This window comes from Schistocerca serialis, chromosome 2, assembly GCF_023864345.2.
Source record: "Schistocerca serialis cubense isolate TAMUIC-IGC-003099 chromosome 2, iqSchSeri2.2, whole genome shotgun sequence".
Classification (NCBI taxonomy): Eukaryota; Metazoa; Arthropoda; class Insecta; order Orthoptera; family Acrididae; genus Schistocerca; species Schistocerca serialis.
The window spans coordinates 367,795,096-367,812,527 of record NC_064639.1 but is presented as its reverse complement, the minus strand read 5'-3'; the positions used below and the strand labels follow the sequence as shown (position 1 = coordinate 367,812,527).

The 17,432-nt window shown below is 42.0% G+C and overlaps 1 protein-coding gene across 1 annotated transcript in view; it reads left to right on the top strand.

Moving 5' to 3' along the window:
* The window catches only part of LOC126455552 (pickpocket protein 28-like), a 164,497-nt gene that overhangs the window by 97,101 nt on the left and 49,964 nt on the right, over positions 1-17,432 (top strand). The window contains exons 4-5 of the mRNA XM_050091306.1: positions 1,688-1,796; positions 8,952-9,106. Of these exons, the coding sequence (XP_049947263.1) occupies positions 1,688-1,796; positions 8,952-9,106 (264 nt within the window). The remainder of the gene's footprint in view (positions 1-1,687; positions 1,797-8,951; positions 9,107-17,432) is intronic.

Genomic DNA, 17,432 nt, shown 5'->3' with positions numbered 1-17,432 from the left:
TACTTCTGATATTTCCCTTTCTCTGTGGACCTTCTCCTCCTTCCACTCTCTGTTCGTCTTTCTTTCTTCTTGTCCATTCCCTCTTACCTTCACTCTCTCACCATCATGTCCCCAGCTCTTGTCATTTCCTCCCTCACTCTTTGTACATATCTTCCTCATCTTCTCTATTCTCATTTCTACTCTCTCTCTCTCTCTCTCTCTCTCTCTCTCTCTCTCTCTCTCTCTCTCTTCTCTCTCTCCCTCTCTCTGTCCCGCTCGCATTTCTCTTTTTTTCCCTCCATCCCCCCTCTCTTTGGTCATCTCTTTTGCCCTCCTCTCTTTATTGATAAACTCTTCCCCATTCGTCTATCGATCTCTTCGTACCCCTTTATCTGAACATCTCCTCCTCTACCTTGTTCCTACCCCCCTTCTCCATCCATCCCCTTCACATTATCTCCTGTTCTGCATCTGTCCATCTCTTCCTCCCCCCCCCCCTCTCTCTCTCTCTCTCTCTCTCTCTCTCTCTCTACACATCACATCCTCCCAGCTCAGTGTCTCTCTCTCTCTCTCTCTCTCTCTCTCTCTCTCTCTCTCTCTCTCAATGACTTCCTCCTTCTGCTCCTCCTCCTCATCCTCTCTGTTCTTCTCCTCCTCTCACTCACCAACAACTCCTCCCCCTATCTCTCATCTTCTCCTCCACTATTCATCATATTCCTCCCTCTCTCTGTCACTCACCTCCTACCACATCTTACTTTTCTATCTGCCCACTACCCCTCTCCATGTTACGCCTGCCTCTTATACTTCCCCCTCCTACCCCACTCTTTGTCCATCTTCTCTCACCTCTCTCTCTCTGTCATTCTCTTATTTCTTTCTCACTAGCTCCTATTCACACCTCTCTCCTTGATGTTAGAAATTTGGCCTATGTCATCTTGTATCCTCCTACACTCACTCAACTTCGACACCTTACCATGCACCACATCATCATCAGCAAACAACACAGATTCTGGACATCCTGTCCGCCAAATCATTTATGTATACAGAGAATAACAGTGATTCTGTCACCCTTCCTTGGGGCACCCATGAAGATACCTTTTCATATAAATTATTAGGAGTGAGACACTTACAAAGAGTGCACAACTTATACTGCAGCAAAATTAATTTGTAAAAAGATTATATGCAGACATTATTTCATCCGTTATGACAGGTCTTTCCATTCGCTAGAACTTATCCCATCTGCACGAGGCTTGACTTACACACTCCATTCAGCTTTTACACACTGTAGCTATACAAAAACAAGTAGCCTCCTTTTGACAGTCACCAAGGATTAAGTTTTGTTTTCTCTCAGTGGGTCCCATTTTTATGTCATTGCACAAACTGAGCAACGAACAGTCTATTGACACACACTGATTTTGGTATACAGATGTGTACTGCATGCGATGCCCTTATAGTACAAGATGGAATCAGATACGCAAGTGGGGAGGTTTGCAGCTTAAGTTCTAATTTAGTATATTGGTTCAACTATACTATTTGTAACAGTTAAGAACATCTACCCATATGAAAATTGTGACTCATCAGAGATAATATTTCTGAAAAATTGAACAGCAAAGGAAAATCTATTTGCATATTCATTAACGATAGATATACCACAAGATATAAAGTGAAAATACGTCATGAATGCGCAATGCAAACACTCTGCTATCCTTTACAGGCGAAAGAAGTTCTATGACCTCTCATTGGTGTGTGATGAATCAGAGGAGGGTCTGCTGGACTTCGGTGAAAACCTAACGGATAGAAAGACAGTGGAGTTCCTCAGGCAGGTACGTAAGTTATATGTACAATAAACGTTATTCACTGCACGTTTGGTGTATGATTTTGTGGTTACTACTACCACCTGCGCAATCAATGAGCTTTCACGACTTACAATATACAATTATTACCGTAATATCTTCTATAAACACAAATATGTGTTACAAACTACTTTGCAGGTGTCAAATTTCTTTTCATTCCTTTCTCATAAATCCACGCACCTTCTAGCCGACGTAGATAACGCCTAGTAACGTGGTAGCGCTCGAACCAGATTTAGGGTTTTTCAAACTTTCTCATCAACACTTTTTCAACAGCAAATAGTAGGATAACGTTATTAAGAGACTCTGTAATTTCGCTGAGTGCGGGTCTATAAGACTGTTTTGGTGGTAGGTCCGCTGGCTCAGTCCTTCTCGGAGACACTCGAGAACATCAAGCTATGTGCTAGCACAGGATGTAACTTTTATCTTCCCTTTCACTCGTTGCTTACGTAGTTGTATGAAAATGTAGCTTTTTCACATATGTAGCTTTTCCGATTATTCCTTCATGAATAATGTTTATGTACATTTCAAATCTAGCAGGTCACACATTGACATTTGATACAAGTAGTACACCTAATGACAGAAGGCGGGGTTGGGTCTGTGAAGTTACTCTGCATTATGTTAGAACTTTGGTTGTATAAAACTATACGGGAGCTCCTGAAGTCACTCGATGCGGCGCGTACCAGTACCGTTGACAATATATTTCTTGACTTGTGTAGTTGCAGATTGGAATGATTTTATTAGTTCGTGAGGTGGTCATTTGAATGTGTCAGTGGTAAAGCAAAGTTATGAAACGATAAGTCACTGAGCATTTGCGGTTTCTTGCAAAACATTATATTAACTACATTCTGAACGTAAACCTTGGAATACGATCATGCTACAGCACACATTAACTGTTTGAGATTGATAGGCAAAACTGCAATAAAATTTTTAAGACTGTTGCAAGAGGAAATGATTCAGTTTGGTATACTTGTAGTATAAAAACGATACCAAAAAACATCGAGATATTGTAGAAGAAGACTTGCGGAACAAACACAGGTAATCCAGTTTCAAAACGCCCTACGAAGAGAAGCACTCTTCAGAATGTCGTCAAATTTGAGCAGCATGTTATTGACTCAGGGGAAAACGCTATGAAACATAAGAAAAGAAATTAAACCAAAAGATGGCGCTGTAAGTGTCAGAATATGCTCAGCAACAGATCCGCGGCACACAGGTGTTCCCCACTTTGCATGCTGGATGTCCACCATGACTATCTTTGTCAAGGGTGCGCGCTGCTGGTAAAGCTCCTTTGCAAGAACAGTGACTATGCGCCAGTAGCCCTGCAGAAGTTCCGGGCACTCAGCGGTATGAAAAAACGCGTTGATCTGATGTCTGCCAAGGTTCTGGAAGAAATGGTGGCAAAATTCGAGATGATAGATCCTTCTGAAGTACAGTGTGGCAGAGAGGAAAAGCAGTTCATCCGTCAGCACTGAAACCGATGTCATTTTTCGTTCTATGCGGTTTTTGGCCTCAGGACAATTAAAAACCAATTTTTCTTATCCGATGTGGTACGACCTTGTCGTGGTCGATGGGCTTACCCAACTAACCGTGCCACAACTATTGACTGCCGCTCTTGTACCATTATCCACACTGAACAGTACGGATAGTGTGATGTTCAACTCAAACCATAGCCGACGTATTGCGATTCATCCATCGTCTATAGCCGATCCCATTTACGTTAGGGCGCTTATAGCGCTATTGATAAAATGTTTGTTACTTCCTTTCCTTTTTTATAACGTTTCGCCCCGTGTCAAGAATGCGTTGTTCAAATTTGACATCATTTTGATTAGTGGTTCTCTTTCTACACCGTTTTAAAACTAACTTTTGTTATGGATACCGTATCTATGAAGGTTAGTCATAAAGTCTTAATTGGCACTTGAATAAATTAATTTTCCTGGTGTTTCCCACTGATACAGTGGAGACGGCCAGTTACATATTAATATGGCTCTTTCCCAAGACAGTGATTAAAACTTTACGAATACCCCTCGTAAAAACGCCACTCAACCACGCTACAGAGCGTCGAAAATACGGAAGCCAGTGCCACTAGACCATGCCTTGGCAGCTGCGAGGCTGAAAGTCTGACGTCATTGCGCTTAGCGATCGGTACAGTCTCCATGCCTGCCGTGCATGCGGTAGACGTCTTCTAAAGTCTTAACACTTTAGCTTGCGGTTTGCCAACTTCCCACGTTCGCTGCCAAAGGAATAGCCTAACGAAGGGCGTTGGCGCTTGGCAGCATTACTGGCTAATGTTTCCGGACATAGGTGCTCAAGACACTCTCCAACTTTCACAGTTCGTCGGTATCATTTTGTTACATTCTGTATATCGCATACTTCCGACTACGGTACACACGTAGCAGTCCTTGCCAGATCCTTCTGATTGGATAATTCCGTGATAATGTTACAGGCTTTCAGGGGATGCTAAATGTACTATATCAATTTGAGGTAAGGATCCATTGTCTGGAAACGCCGAGTCGAAAGTTATAAAGGAAAATCGTTGTGATAGCGCTGACAGCAATACACATGTGCCAGGCTCTTCTTGCCACGCCTATAGGATAGGCAGCGTTCAGAGCAAAAATTGTAGTAAATATAGTCTCTGAAATAAGTACCTTAAGAGCTATGACCACTTGTTCATCTTCACTACTGTGAAACGCATCTCATCTACCAAAAAAGTGTAGCTCTTAAAGTGTCCATTTTTATGGGACATTTTTTCTTGGTTTGGTCCATACTGTCTTCTCCAAAAATATGGAAGGAAAAGAGCTTGCAGTAGAAGAGACGTGTTTCACAGCATGGAAGATAGGCAATAGGCCTCAGAGTATGCATTTCAGAGCCCGTGTTTATTAGTCACTTTTTCTGTTTTGGTCCATACCTCTGAAACTTCCCTGCCCTACAATTTTAGCAACATCAGTGTCGGTACATATAATAGACCGTCAACGTACAAAAATGATTTTCGTTTATATCTTCCGACTCGGTTATTGCCAGACCAGTGTCCGTTACCTCAAAAAGATATGTTTACCCTTCTCCGTCATCCCTGAAAATTTGTAACATCACCACAGAATCACCCTCTATATTTCCTGTGGGGTAAGGCGAACCAAGGGATGTAAGTTCCATTCCTAAATATTTCGCTAGTAAGGGAAGAGGCAAACGTATCATGAGCACTACTCATCACTTAAGGTGTCCTTTTTCTCGGGTAATTCCTGTACCATTGCTTATCTCTGCATAGCACGACGAGCGGTGAGTGTACCAACTTGTGTGGCTTCCGTAACTCCTTAGCGAGGAGATGGTTTTGGGTGGTATAACTGCTTGCGGATTGTTGCTGTCCAGCGTAGATTTGGTGGATGGTTTGCTGTTCCGTAATTCATTAACCCCCGTGCCAGGCTGACTGGGGGCGCAAAGTCATCCGAAGTGAACAAAGCGCCAGACGAAACCAACAGCAAGAGCACAGGGCCACATCGTCAGCGTGTATCGTGAGATGTCAGACAAAGAAAATTGCTCTAATAACAAAGCCAGCAGTTTGTTATTCAACCTTTCTCTCCTGGTCACCTTCCCCTTGGCAGTTCGCTCTCGAAGGTGCGAGTGAGGGATTGGTCTGGAATCTCTTACCACTGGAGAGATCATCATGATACTTCTTTCAATTAAAGGACACATATTCTGTAGATAGACATTACATGTCTTTGATGCAATGGTTTCCATTGCCTTCTGCATCCTCATGCCGTTGATCAATGCTTATTTTTCCGCCTTTAGGGGGCAACTTTCCACCCCAAGGCAACAAAGTGCTCTAAACTTCTGTCCTCTCCTCCGCCCTCTTTGACAAGGCTGTTGGCTGAATGGGTGTGACTTCTTACGCCGGGAGTTCTCGGCCGTCATTGCTGATGATTTTGAACTCGGGAACGAGAACGTTTTGACCATTAATCAAAGACGTTACCGCTAGGCCACGGGTAACCCTCCCCCCCCCCCCCCCCCACACACACACACACTCTCAACCACCCTAGAAGTCACACCAAGCCATATTTACTGTAATACAAGTAACCCACTGACCCATATCGCTGACATCGATTTGGAGATTTGCCGATTCTGGAACATGTACTGTGGCAAGCAATACAAGATACATCGAAGAAAACGATCTATTGTCAAGCTGCTGTATTTCAATCCCTCAGACTACTCTGGATCGAAATCCATATTCTAAACCACGAATTCTTCGTGATAATCTCACATTTACGAGCCGAATATCCAGTGTAACAGACGAAAGGGAGCAGGATTCCAGAATCTGATTCAAGAACAGCTGACGGTACACGTACATACCGTCGATGTAGGGAAGAAACTTTTCCGCTCCCGATTGTTTATCAGTCCTGAAGAGAAAGCGCCCTGTTTAGCAGTCATATATGATCGCTCACTTCACCGAAAGAACCCCACTTAAAGGCTCGAAAACTGTAGAAGTCACACTAAGACATAATTACTGTAATAAAAGTAACCCGCTGACCCATATCGCTGACATCGATTTGGAGATTTGCGGATTTTGGAACGTGTATTGTGTTAAAGCACTACGATATATATCTAAGAAAACTATCTATTGGCATGGACTCGTTCTTGTGAAACATGCTCGGTTTTTCATTCACACGAAGTATTAATTTCTATCGACTGGGGACCTCAAGTTGATTCTAGCTTTCCAGAGGGCTTTTGACACAGTTCCTCTCATGTGGCCTCCAATCACATTACATGTTTGCAGGTTTCGTCTCTGCTGTGCGACTTCATTCGTGTTTTCTGCCAGAAGTTCGTAGTAACTGACGGGAAGTCATCGAGTGAAACAGAAGGGACACCAGGAGATCCTCTGCTGTTCTCACTCTACTCGCACATAAACGACTTAGGAGACGATCTGAGCATCAAATATTTGCAGAAGCTGCTGTCGTTTACAGTGTAGCGGAAATGTCAGAAAATCTGTAGGAGCTACACAATGATTTACACATGGCATCTGCATATTCCTAAAAGTGGCAATTGACTCTAAATAATGAGAAGTATTCACTCCTTCACAAGAGCACTAAATAATTCCGTTAAATTTCGGTTTCACAGTAAGTCACACAAATTTAACGGTTGTCTATTCAGCTAAGAACCTAGGCATTGCAATAATGAACGACGCAAATTGGAACGATCACATAGATAATGTTCTAGGGAAAGCGAAGCAAAGGCTACGATTTTTTGGAAGAACATTTACTGTTAGAAAATGCAGCAAATTTGCCAAAGAGATTGCCTATACTATGTTTGACTGTCCTCTTGTGGAGTACCGCAGTCCGGTATGGAATACTCTCTAGAGAGGGCTGACGGAGGACAATGACAAAATTCAAAGAAAGGCAACTCGTTTTGTATTCTATTGAAATAGAGAAGAGAGTGTCACGGTGCGATATGCGAGTAATGGTGGCGATTATTAAAACAAAGGCGGTTCTTCGTTGCGTTTTGACGAAATTCAGAACTTCTCCCTACAAATGCTCACCTACACAGGCGGAGTCCTAATAAAAAAAACAATAATCAGAGTTTGCGCCGAAAGATTTAAGCGTTCATTTCTCGCAAGAGCTGTTAGAAAGTGGAACAGTCGATAAATAGTCTGAAGATATTTCTGATGTACCTCTGCGAAGCAGTTTAATATGTGAATTAAGGTGTATTGCAAATAGAAAAAGACGTGAAAACAAGCAGAAAAAGCAGACTTCATAAGGCACAATGCTGAACAGGACTCTGACCTCGTCTCTCGACTTTCTCGTCTAGCGAGCTACTGTGAAACGCCTCAACGTCTGACTCGCGATATCAACAGGACAATACGTCTCTTCTACGTTCGAAACTCCAGAGAGGTAACACTACATCCTGGCTGCACAGCTGCTCCCGGGAGAAAAACTTTACGTATAATGTCCCGTCGACGACGACGAGCTCGGTAGCTCAGAGTGTTCGGTCAGAGGGTTTAGCTTCCCTCTGTAATAAAAAACTGAGTGATCGGATCAACGAACAACCTGAACGAGTGTCATCGGACGTCCACCACGAACAATATAGAACAAAGTAAGATCAACAACAAAAAATGGGGCAGCGTCCATGATTAGTATCAAAATGTTTTCGGTCCCTGGTTCGAAACCCACCACGACTTAGTTTTTGTCCGCAGCTCATGGTCTAGCGGCTAGCGTTGCTACCACTGGATCACGGGGTCCCGGGTTCGATTTCCGGCCGGGTTGGGGATTTTCTCTGCCCGGGGAGGGATGTTTGTGTTGTCCTCATCACTCCATCATCATTCGTGAAAAGTAGCGAGATTTTACTGTGTTCAGATTGGGAATGTGTACAGGGGCTGATGACCACGCAGCTGAGCGCCCTATAAACCAAACCAAACATCATCATCGAAAAGGCTTTCCCGACTGGCAGCTGACGTATACGATAACCTGCGCTTACAATTGAAATATGGAAAACTGTGGAACGTGAAGAGCATCGAACCACAAAGCCATTAACAGTGAAACAAACTCTTTGATAATCTTAGACTGCTAGCGAGATAGTGCAGAAGAAACATCTCCTGTAGTAGCAAGAGTATTGTTATCGCTGTTGGAGGGGTAGAAGGTCTTGTTATTGACGGGGATAATAAATTACGCTGTCTTTACTACCCAGATGGATCAGGAGAAAATTAGCGCATGTCATCCAGAATAATAACAACCACAACAATAGCAATTGGTTACTACGAAGCATTTAACATTTGCACACACAGTCGACTCGCAACGTTATGAGAGCCTGAAAACATCGCAAGCATCGTACCTAAACCTTCGTAGTTTGCTGCCAGATCCCAAAATTAAACCAGAGAAGGCTCCCAAGAATTATTTAATCGAAACAGCCTACGCAGTCACTTCCCGTGTAACCTCCTTCCAGTTTAATCATTCCTTAAATAATTTGATTGAAAGAGCTTACACTGATGTACTAGCTTAAATGATTACGACTTGCTATTTCGTTCCATAACAGTTGAAATTCTGCAGGACAACATGCAGGCCTTCATTTTAACCAGTCACATGTGAATTTTAATTTTTTTGCTTTTTTTAAGAACTATTTTGTTCTCAGTTACACGTCTATCTTCATCAGGTGGCTCCAGACATGGACGAAACCATCTACTTTTACGCTTGGCGAAACCAGTATTCGTATGACCCATCCGAAATATTCCGCCCGCAGATGACGGAAGATGGCCTGTGTTTTACGTTCAACATGCTCGATCCAGAAGACATATATTCCAAAGAAGTGTGAGTACTGACACATTACGTTAGCTACAGTCATATCATAGGCAGTTAAATCATATTTTGCTTAGAAATAAGTATGAAAGATATATAACTGAATATGGCTATAATGTCCTAATTACGTAATTCACGCAATTGAATGTACTATGAAACAAATAATCTAAATTTGGTGATTTATATATTCCCTGAGTAACTGCTTATATGTATATAGGTTGGTCCATTGATAGTGACCGGGCCAAATATCTCACGAAATAAGCATCAAACGAAAAAACTACAAAGAACGAAACTCCTCTAGCTTGAAGGGGGAAACCAGATGGCGCTATGGATGGCCCGCTAGATGGCGCTGCCATAGGTCAAACTGATATCAACTGCGTTTCTTTTTAAATAGGAACACCCATTTTTATTACATATTCGTGTAGTACGTAAAGAAATATGAATGTTATAGTTGGACCACTTTTTTCGCTTTGTGACAGATGGCGCTGTAATTGTCGCAAACGTATAAGTACGTGGTATCACGTAACATTCCGACAGTGCGGACGGTATTTGCTTCGTGATACATTACCCGTGTTAAGATGGACCGTTTACCAACTGCGGAAAAGGTCGATATATGTTGATGTGTGGCTATTGTGATCAAAATGCCCAACGGGCTTGTGCTATGGATGCTGCTCGGTATCCTGGACGACATCATCCATGTGTCCGTACAGTTCGCCGGATAGTTACGTTATTTAAGGAAACAGGAAGTGTTCAGCCACGACCTGCAGCATATGATGATGCCCAAATTGGTGTTTTAGCTGCTGTCGCTGCTAATCCGCAAATTGCACGAGAATCGGGAATATCAGAAACGTCGGTGTTGACAATGCCACATCAACATCCATTGCACCCGTACCGTATTTCTATGCACCAGGGATTGCATGGCGACGACTTTGAACGTCGTGTACAGTTTTTCCACTGGGCACAAGAGAAATTACAGGACGATGACAGATTTTATGCATGCGTTCTATTTAGCGACGAAGCGCCATTCACCAACAGCGGTATCGTAATCCGGCATAATATGCATTATTGGGCAACGGAAAATCTACGATGGCTGCTAGAAGTGGAACATCAGCGACCTTGGCGGGTTAAGGTATGGTGCGGCATTATGGGAGGAAGGATAATTGGCCCCCATTTTATCGATAGCAATCTAAATGGTGTAATGTATGCTGATTTCCTACGAAATGTTCTACCGATGTTACTACAAGATGTTTCACTGCATGACAGAATGGCGATGTACTTCCAACATGATCGATGTCCGGCACATAGCTCGAATGCGGTTGAAGCGGTATTGAATAGCGTATTTCACGACAGGTGGATTGGTCGTCGAAGCACCATACCATGGCCCGCACGTTCACCGGATCTAACGTCCCCGGATTTCTTTCTGTAGGGAAGTTGAAGGATGTTTGCTATCATGAACCACCGACAACGCTTGACAACATGCGTCAGCGCATTGTCAATGCATGTGCGAACATTACGGAAGGCGAGCTAGTCACTGTTGAGAGGAATGTCGTTACATGTATTGCCAAATGCATTGAGGTTGAGGGACATCATTATGAGCATTTATTGCATTAATGTTGTATTTACAGGTAATCACGCTGTAACAGCATGCGTTCTCAGAAATAAGTTCACAAAGGTACATGTATCACATTGGAACAACCGAAATAAAATGTTCAAACGTACCTACGTTCTGTATTTTAATTTAAAAAACCTGCCTGTTACCAACCGTTCATCAAAAATTGTGAGCCATATGTTTGTGACTATTACAGCGCCATCTATCAGAAAGCGAAAAATGTGGTCCAAATAAAACATTCATATTTATTTACGTACTACACGAATATGTAATAAAAAATGGGGGTTCCTATTTAAAAAAAACGCAGTTGATACCCGTTTGTCCTATGGCAGCGCCAGTTAGCGGGCCATCCGTAGCGCCATCTGGTTTCCCCCTTAAAGCTAGACAAGTTTCGTTCTTTGTAGTTTTCTCGTTTGACGCTTAATTCGTGAGATATTTTGGCCCGGTCACGATCAGTGGATCACCATGTATACTAGCCAACCGTAGTGGCTTCGCATGAATCGCATTAAGTAACTGCGGCTGCCCTATTTGTATATAATACGAAGTTATTTACACAAAACTTACTGGTGACTCAGTCTATTAGTAATCCGTAAAGTAATTCCAGAAAGTAGCCTTCACATACAGACAAAAAGTCGCGGTGGAGTACTTTAATTTATAAAATATGTTCAAATCATCCTCTGCGTACGTATACAGGGTATCCCTCTTAAGAGCAGTCAGGTACTTTTGTCAGACGTTAGACAGGTATTTGCAATTTTGGTTTTGCAATGTGTAGCTGGAGTCAGCCCAAATAAATACTGCTCATCACGTCTTTCATGTGACAGACAGCGTTAGTTTGTTTCCTGTTACAAAGAAAATGATTTTTAAATCGGAATGTTACGCGCCCATTTCATGTAGCGGTCCCAAATTAGTGCGATGTTTGTTTTATCTCCCTCACGCTGCGATAGTTTCTGCTGCTAATCTTAATGCCTGCACGATATCCCTCAGGAGGACACCCAAGAATTGTGACAATCAGTGCCAAGCCGAAGAGCTGTTTGCCTAAGGGCCAGAAATGGACGTACGCGTTATTAACTTGCTCAATTTGGGAACCTCTTTCTCCTGAAATTGTAGTCATTTGTTTGTCTACATGTGTACAACATATCTACCGATTTCCGTCACATTTGGATAACTCTATCGTGTTACGTCTTTTTTATTTTCTTTCTTTTCTTGTGTGTGTGTGTGTGTGTGTGTGTGTGTGTGTCTTAAAGTATTCATTATACATTGTACATTACCCATGATTGATTTTCAGCTCCATTTTCAAACTTGTTCTGTTATGTACATCCATTAGTTGACGTGTGCATCTGCACTATAAGCGAACAGTACTATTTCAAGAGCAATGTTCCGAGGAACCGGTATCAGAATCAGCTAGTATACAAATAACAAAATAAAGGACAAAGCTATCCATAACATTAAAAATAATACCAAACCGTACAATCAATCAGGAACATACAAACTTAACTGCAAATCATGTCCAAAACCATACGTAGGTAGAAACTTCAACATTCGTTTTCGTCTTCGTTTAAAAAATTTAAATAAATCCACATTTGCCCAACATATGGAAGAAGAAGAACAATAAGTAACAGACATATCCCATAACCTACAAGTTCTCCACCTAGCCAACAAAGGAAAAAGAATGAAACTCCTAGAAGAAATCGAAATTTATTCACATAAACATGCATCCCCTTCTGACATACTTAACGTCCAAACAGAGTTACCAAACCGAATATTTCTAAAAAACCTTCCACACTCTACCTATCAAACCACTTACTAAGCACAATCAAGAAATAACATAATCTAATATAAAACCAACAAATGCATGTAATAACATACAACATAAAAATATTAATTCCATCTTTGTTATATTGTAAATGTATGAATTACTGCTTTGTATAAATGTGTTATGTTAGTTTATTATCATCAATACTGCCTAAGTAACAAAAAGAACTTAGTATACATCGTAATTAGAATACTTCTATCACCCAAGTCAATGTTTAGTAAACAGTAGCTTAGCTAGAACCACAAAAACTTTCGTAAAATATAACTCTGTCCATAGATAAACTGCTTGTATGTAAAAAATATAAAAAAATGTCAGTCAACAACATGGCGGATAACGCAGTGCGCCTGTGTAAAATACGTGACAAAAAGTGTTTGTGCTGTTACAAAAAAGAACAAAAGCCATGAAAAAACAAGGAGAGGAGAATGTAAGTAAAATGAACAACTGATAGTGTGGAATTGAAGAAAATGATTGGAATCGTTGCTTTTGCACAGGGCAGCTGCCGCATCCAAACTGCTGTCGATATTGTAGCACTGTAGAAACTGAAGATACATGTAATTTCCCAACTGAATATGGGTGCAAACCCGAAATGCATATTGGCTTAAATAACACGCATTAAAAAAAGTGGCTGGTCGCTGTATTTTTATAGTAACATACCCCCATTTTTAATTACATATTCGTGTAGTACGTAAAGAAACATGAATGTTTTAGTTGGACCAGTTTTGTCGTTTTGTGATGGATGGCGCTGTAATAGTGACAAACGTATAAGTACGTGGTATCACGTAAAATTACGCCAGTCCGGACACGGATGTGTTACACACTATGTGACCAAAAGCATCCGGACACCTGGCAGAAAATGACTTACAAGTTCGTGGCACCCTCCATCGGTAATGCTGGAATTCGGTATGGTATTGGCCCACCCTTAGCCTTGATGACAGCTTCCACTCTCGCAGGCATACGTTCAGTCAGGTGCTGGAACGTTCCTTGGGGAATGGCAGCACATCCCTCTCGGAGTGCTGCACAAAGGAAAGGTATCGGTATCGGTTGGTGAGGCACGGCACAACGTCGGCGCTCCAAAACATTCCAAAGGTGTTCTATAGGACTCAAGTAAGGACTTTGTGCAGGCCAGTGCATTACAGGGATGTTATTGTGGTGTAACCACTCTGCCACAAGTCGTGCATCATGAACAGGTGCTCTATCGTGTTGAAAGATGCAATTGCCATCCCCACATTGCTCTTCAAGAGTAGGAAGCAAGAAAGTGCTTAAAACATCAGTGTGGGCCTGTGCTGTGATAGTGCCACTCAAAACAACAAGTGTTGCAAGCCCTCTCCATGCAAAACACGACCACACCGTAATACCACGGCCTCCGAATTTTACTGTTGTCCCTACACACGCTGGCAGAAGACGTTCCCTGGGCATTCCCCATACCCACGCCCAGCCATCGGATTGCCTCATTGTGTACCGTGATTCGTCACTCCACACAACGTTTTTCCACTGTTCAATCGTCCAATGTTTACGCTCCTTACACCAAGCGAGGCGTCGTTTGGCATTCACCGACGCGATTTGTGGCTTATGAGCAGCCACTCGACAATGAAATCCAAGTTTTCTCACCTCCGCCTATCTGTCATAGTAAGTTCAATGGATCCTGATGCAGTTTGGAATTCCTGTGTGATGGTCTGGATAGATGTCTGCCTATTACACATTACGACCCTCTTCAACTGTCGGGGGTCCCTGTCAGTCAACGGAGGAGGTCGGCCTGTACGCTTTTGTGCTGTACGTGTCCCTTCAGGTTTCCACTTCACTATCACATTGGAGACAGTGGACCTAGGGATGTTTAGGGGCGTGGAAATCTCGGTTACAGACGTATGACACAAGAGACACCCAGTCAAGCGACCACGTTCAAAGTCCTTGAGTTCCGCGGAGCGCCCCATTCTGCTCTCTCACGATGTCTAATGACTGCTGAGGTCGCTGATATGGAGTACCTGGCAGCAGGTGCCAGCACAATTCACGTAATATGAAAAACATATGTTTCCTGGATGTCTCGATACTTTTGATTAAAATAGTTGTAGGTACAGAGAGCTGGCTAAAGCCGGAAATAAGTTCAGCCGAAATTTTTTCAAGCGACCTAGGATAGATTAAATACAGTTGGTGGTGGAGTATTTCTTGCTGTTACAGGTAGTTTGCCTTGTAGCAAAATTGAAGTAGATAGTTCATGCGAAATAGTATAGGTAGAGGTTATACCTGACAATCGGAGTAAACTATTAATTGGATTGTTTTACCGACCCCCCGACTCAGAAGACATAGTTGCTGAACAGTTCAAAGAAAACTTGAGACTCATTTCAAATAAGTACCCCGCTCATACAATTATAGTCGGTGGTGACTTCAGTCCACCCTCGATATGATGGAAAAATTATACGTTTAAAGCCGGCGGCTGGCATTAAACATCATCCGAAATTGTACTTAATGCTTTCTCAGAAAATTATTTTGAACAATTAGTTCATGTGCCCACTCGAAGCGTAAATGGTTGCGAAAGCATACTTGACATTTTAGCAACAAATAATCCTGGGCAAATAGTGAGTGTTGTGACGAATACAGCGATTAGCGACCACAAGGCAGTTGCTGCTAGGCTAAATATCGTAACACCTACAACCATCAAAAAGAAACGAAAAGTATATCTATTTAAAAAAGCTGATAAAAATGCTCTTAACGTCTTTTTAAGAGACAGTATCCACTCCTTCCGTTGTGATTATGTAAATGTAGAAAAGTTGTGGAATCTTTTCGAAGAGATAGTGTCAACAGCAATTGAGAGATATATACCACATAAATTAATAAGTAATGGTACTGATCCCCCATGGTACACAAAACGGGTCAGGTCGTTGTTGCCGAAGCAACGAAAAAATCATGCCAAATTTAAAAGAACGCAAAATCCCCAAGGTTGGCAAAGTTTTATAGAAGTTCGAAATATGGCGTGAACTTCAATGCGAGGTGGTTTTAATAATTTCCACAACGAAAGTCTGTCTCGAAATCTGCCAGAAACCCCAAAGAGATTCTGGTCATACATAAAGCCCACCAGTGGCAAGACGCAATTAATACCTTCACTGCGCGATAACAACGGTGAAGTCACTGATGACAGTGCCACTAAAGCAGAGATATTAAAGAGGGTTTTCCGAAACTCCTTCACCAAAGAAGACGAAGTAAATATTCCTGAATTCCAATCAAGAACAACTGCCACGATAAGAAACATACGAGTATATATCCTCTGAATAACGAAGCAGCTTAAATCACTTAATAAAGGCAACGCCTCTTGTCCTGATTGTATACCAGTCAGGTTTCTCTCAGAGTATGCTGATAAAATAGCTCCACATTTAGCAGTTATATACAACCACTCGCTCACAGAAAGATCCGTATCTAAAGACTGGAAAATTGCTCAAGTCACACCAATACCCAAAAAGGAAAGTATGAGTAATCCGCTGAATTACAGGCCTATATCACTAACGTCGATTTGCAGTAGGGTTTTAGAACATATACTGTATTCGAAGATTATGAAGTACCTCCAAGAAAATGATTTATTGACATATAGTCAGGACGGATTCAGAAAATATCGTTCTTGTGAAACACACTAGCTCTTTATAGTCATGAAGTAATAAGTGCTATCGACAGGGGGTGTCAAATTGAATCCATATTTTTAGATTTCCAGAAGGCTTTCGACACCGTTCCTCACAAGCGTCTTCTAACCAAACTGCGTGCCTACGGAGTATCGCCTCAGTTATGCGACTGGATTCGTGATTTCCTGTCAGAAAGGTCACAGTTCGTAGTAATAGACGGAAAGACATCGAGTAAAACAGAAGTAATATGCGGCCTTCCCCAAGGAAGTGTTATAGGCCCACTATTGTTCCTGAACTATATAAACGACATAGGAGACAGTCTGAGTAGCTGTCTTAGATTGTTTGCAGATGATGCTGTCATTTACCGTCTTGTAAAGTCATCAGATGATCAAACCGACTTGCAAAATGATTTAGGTAAAATATTTGTGTGGTGCGAAAAGTGGCAATTGACCCTGAATAAAGAAACGTGTGATGTTATTTACATGAGTACTAAAAGAAATCAGCTAAATTTCGATTACGCGGTAAGTCACACAAATCTGAGGGCTGTAAATTCAACTAAATACTTAGGGATTACAATTACAAATTGGAAAGATCACATATATAATATTGTGGGTAGAGCAAACCAAAGACTGTGATTCATTGGCAGAACACTTAGAAGGTGCAAGAGGTCTACCAAAGAGACTGCTTACACTACGCGTGTCCGCCCTATTCTCGAGTATTGCTGTGCGGTGTAGGATCCGCATCAGGTGGGACTGACGGATGACATCGAAGAAGTACAAAGAAGGGCAGCTCATTTTGTATTATCGCGAAATAAGGGAGATGATGTCACAGACATGATACGTGAATTGGAGTGGCAATCATTAAAACATATGCGTTTCTCGTAGCGACGGGATGTTCTCATGAAATTTCAATCACCAGTTTTCTCCTCCGATTGAGAAAACATATTGTTGGCACCCACCTTCATAGCGAGAAATGATCATCAAGATAAAATAAGAGAAATCAGGGCTCGCACAGAAAAATTTAAGTGCTATTTTTTCCCGTGTGCCGTTCGAGAGTGGAATGGTAGAGAGACAGTATGAAGGTGGTTCATTGAACCCTCTGCCAGGCACTTTATTGTGAAAGCAGAGTAATCACGTAGATGTAGATGACGAATTGTTGCTTCTGACTTCCACCAAATCAGTACAGATAGTTGCAGCACAGTTTTGGCCAAAATATTAGGATCGCTTTCCGCTGAAAGACATATTGCCACCTGGTGGCGTTGTGGGCATGCAGTACTTTAAGAAAAATATATGTTGTCTGTTGCCAGGTCTTGGA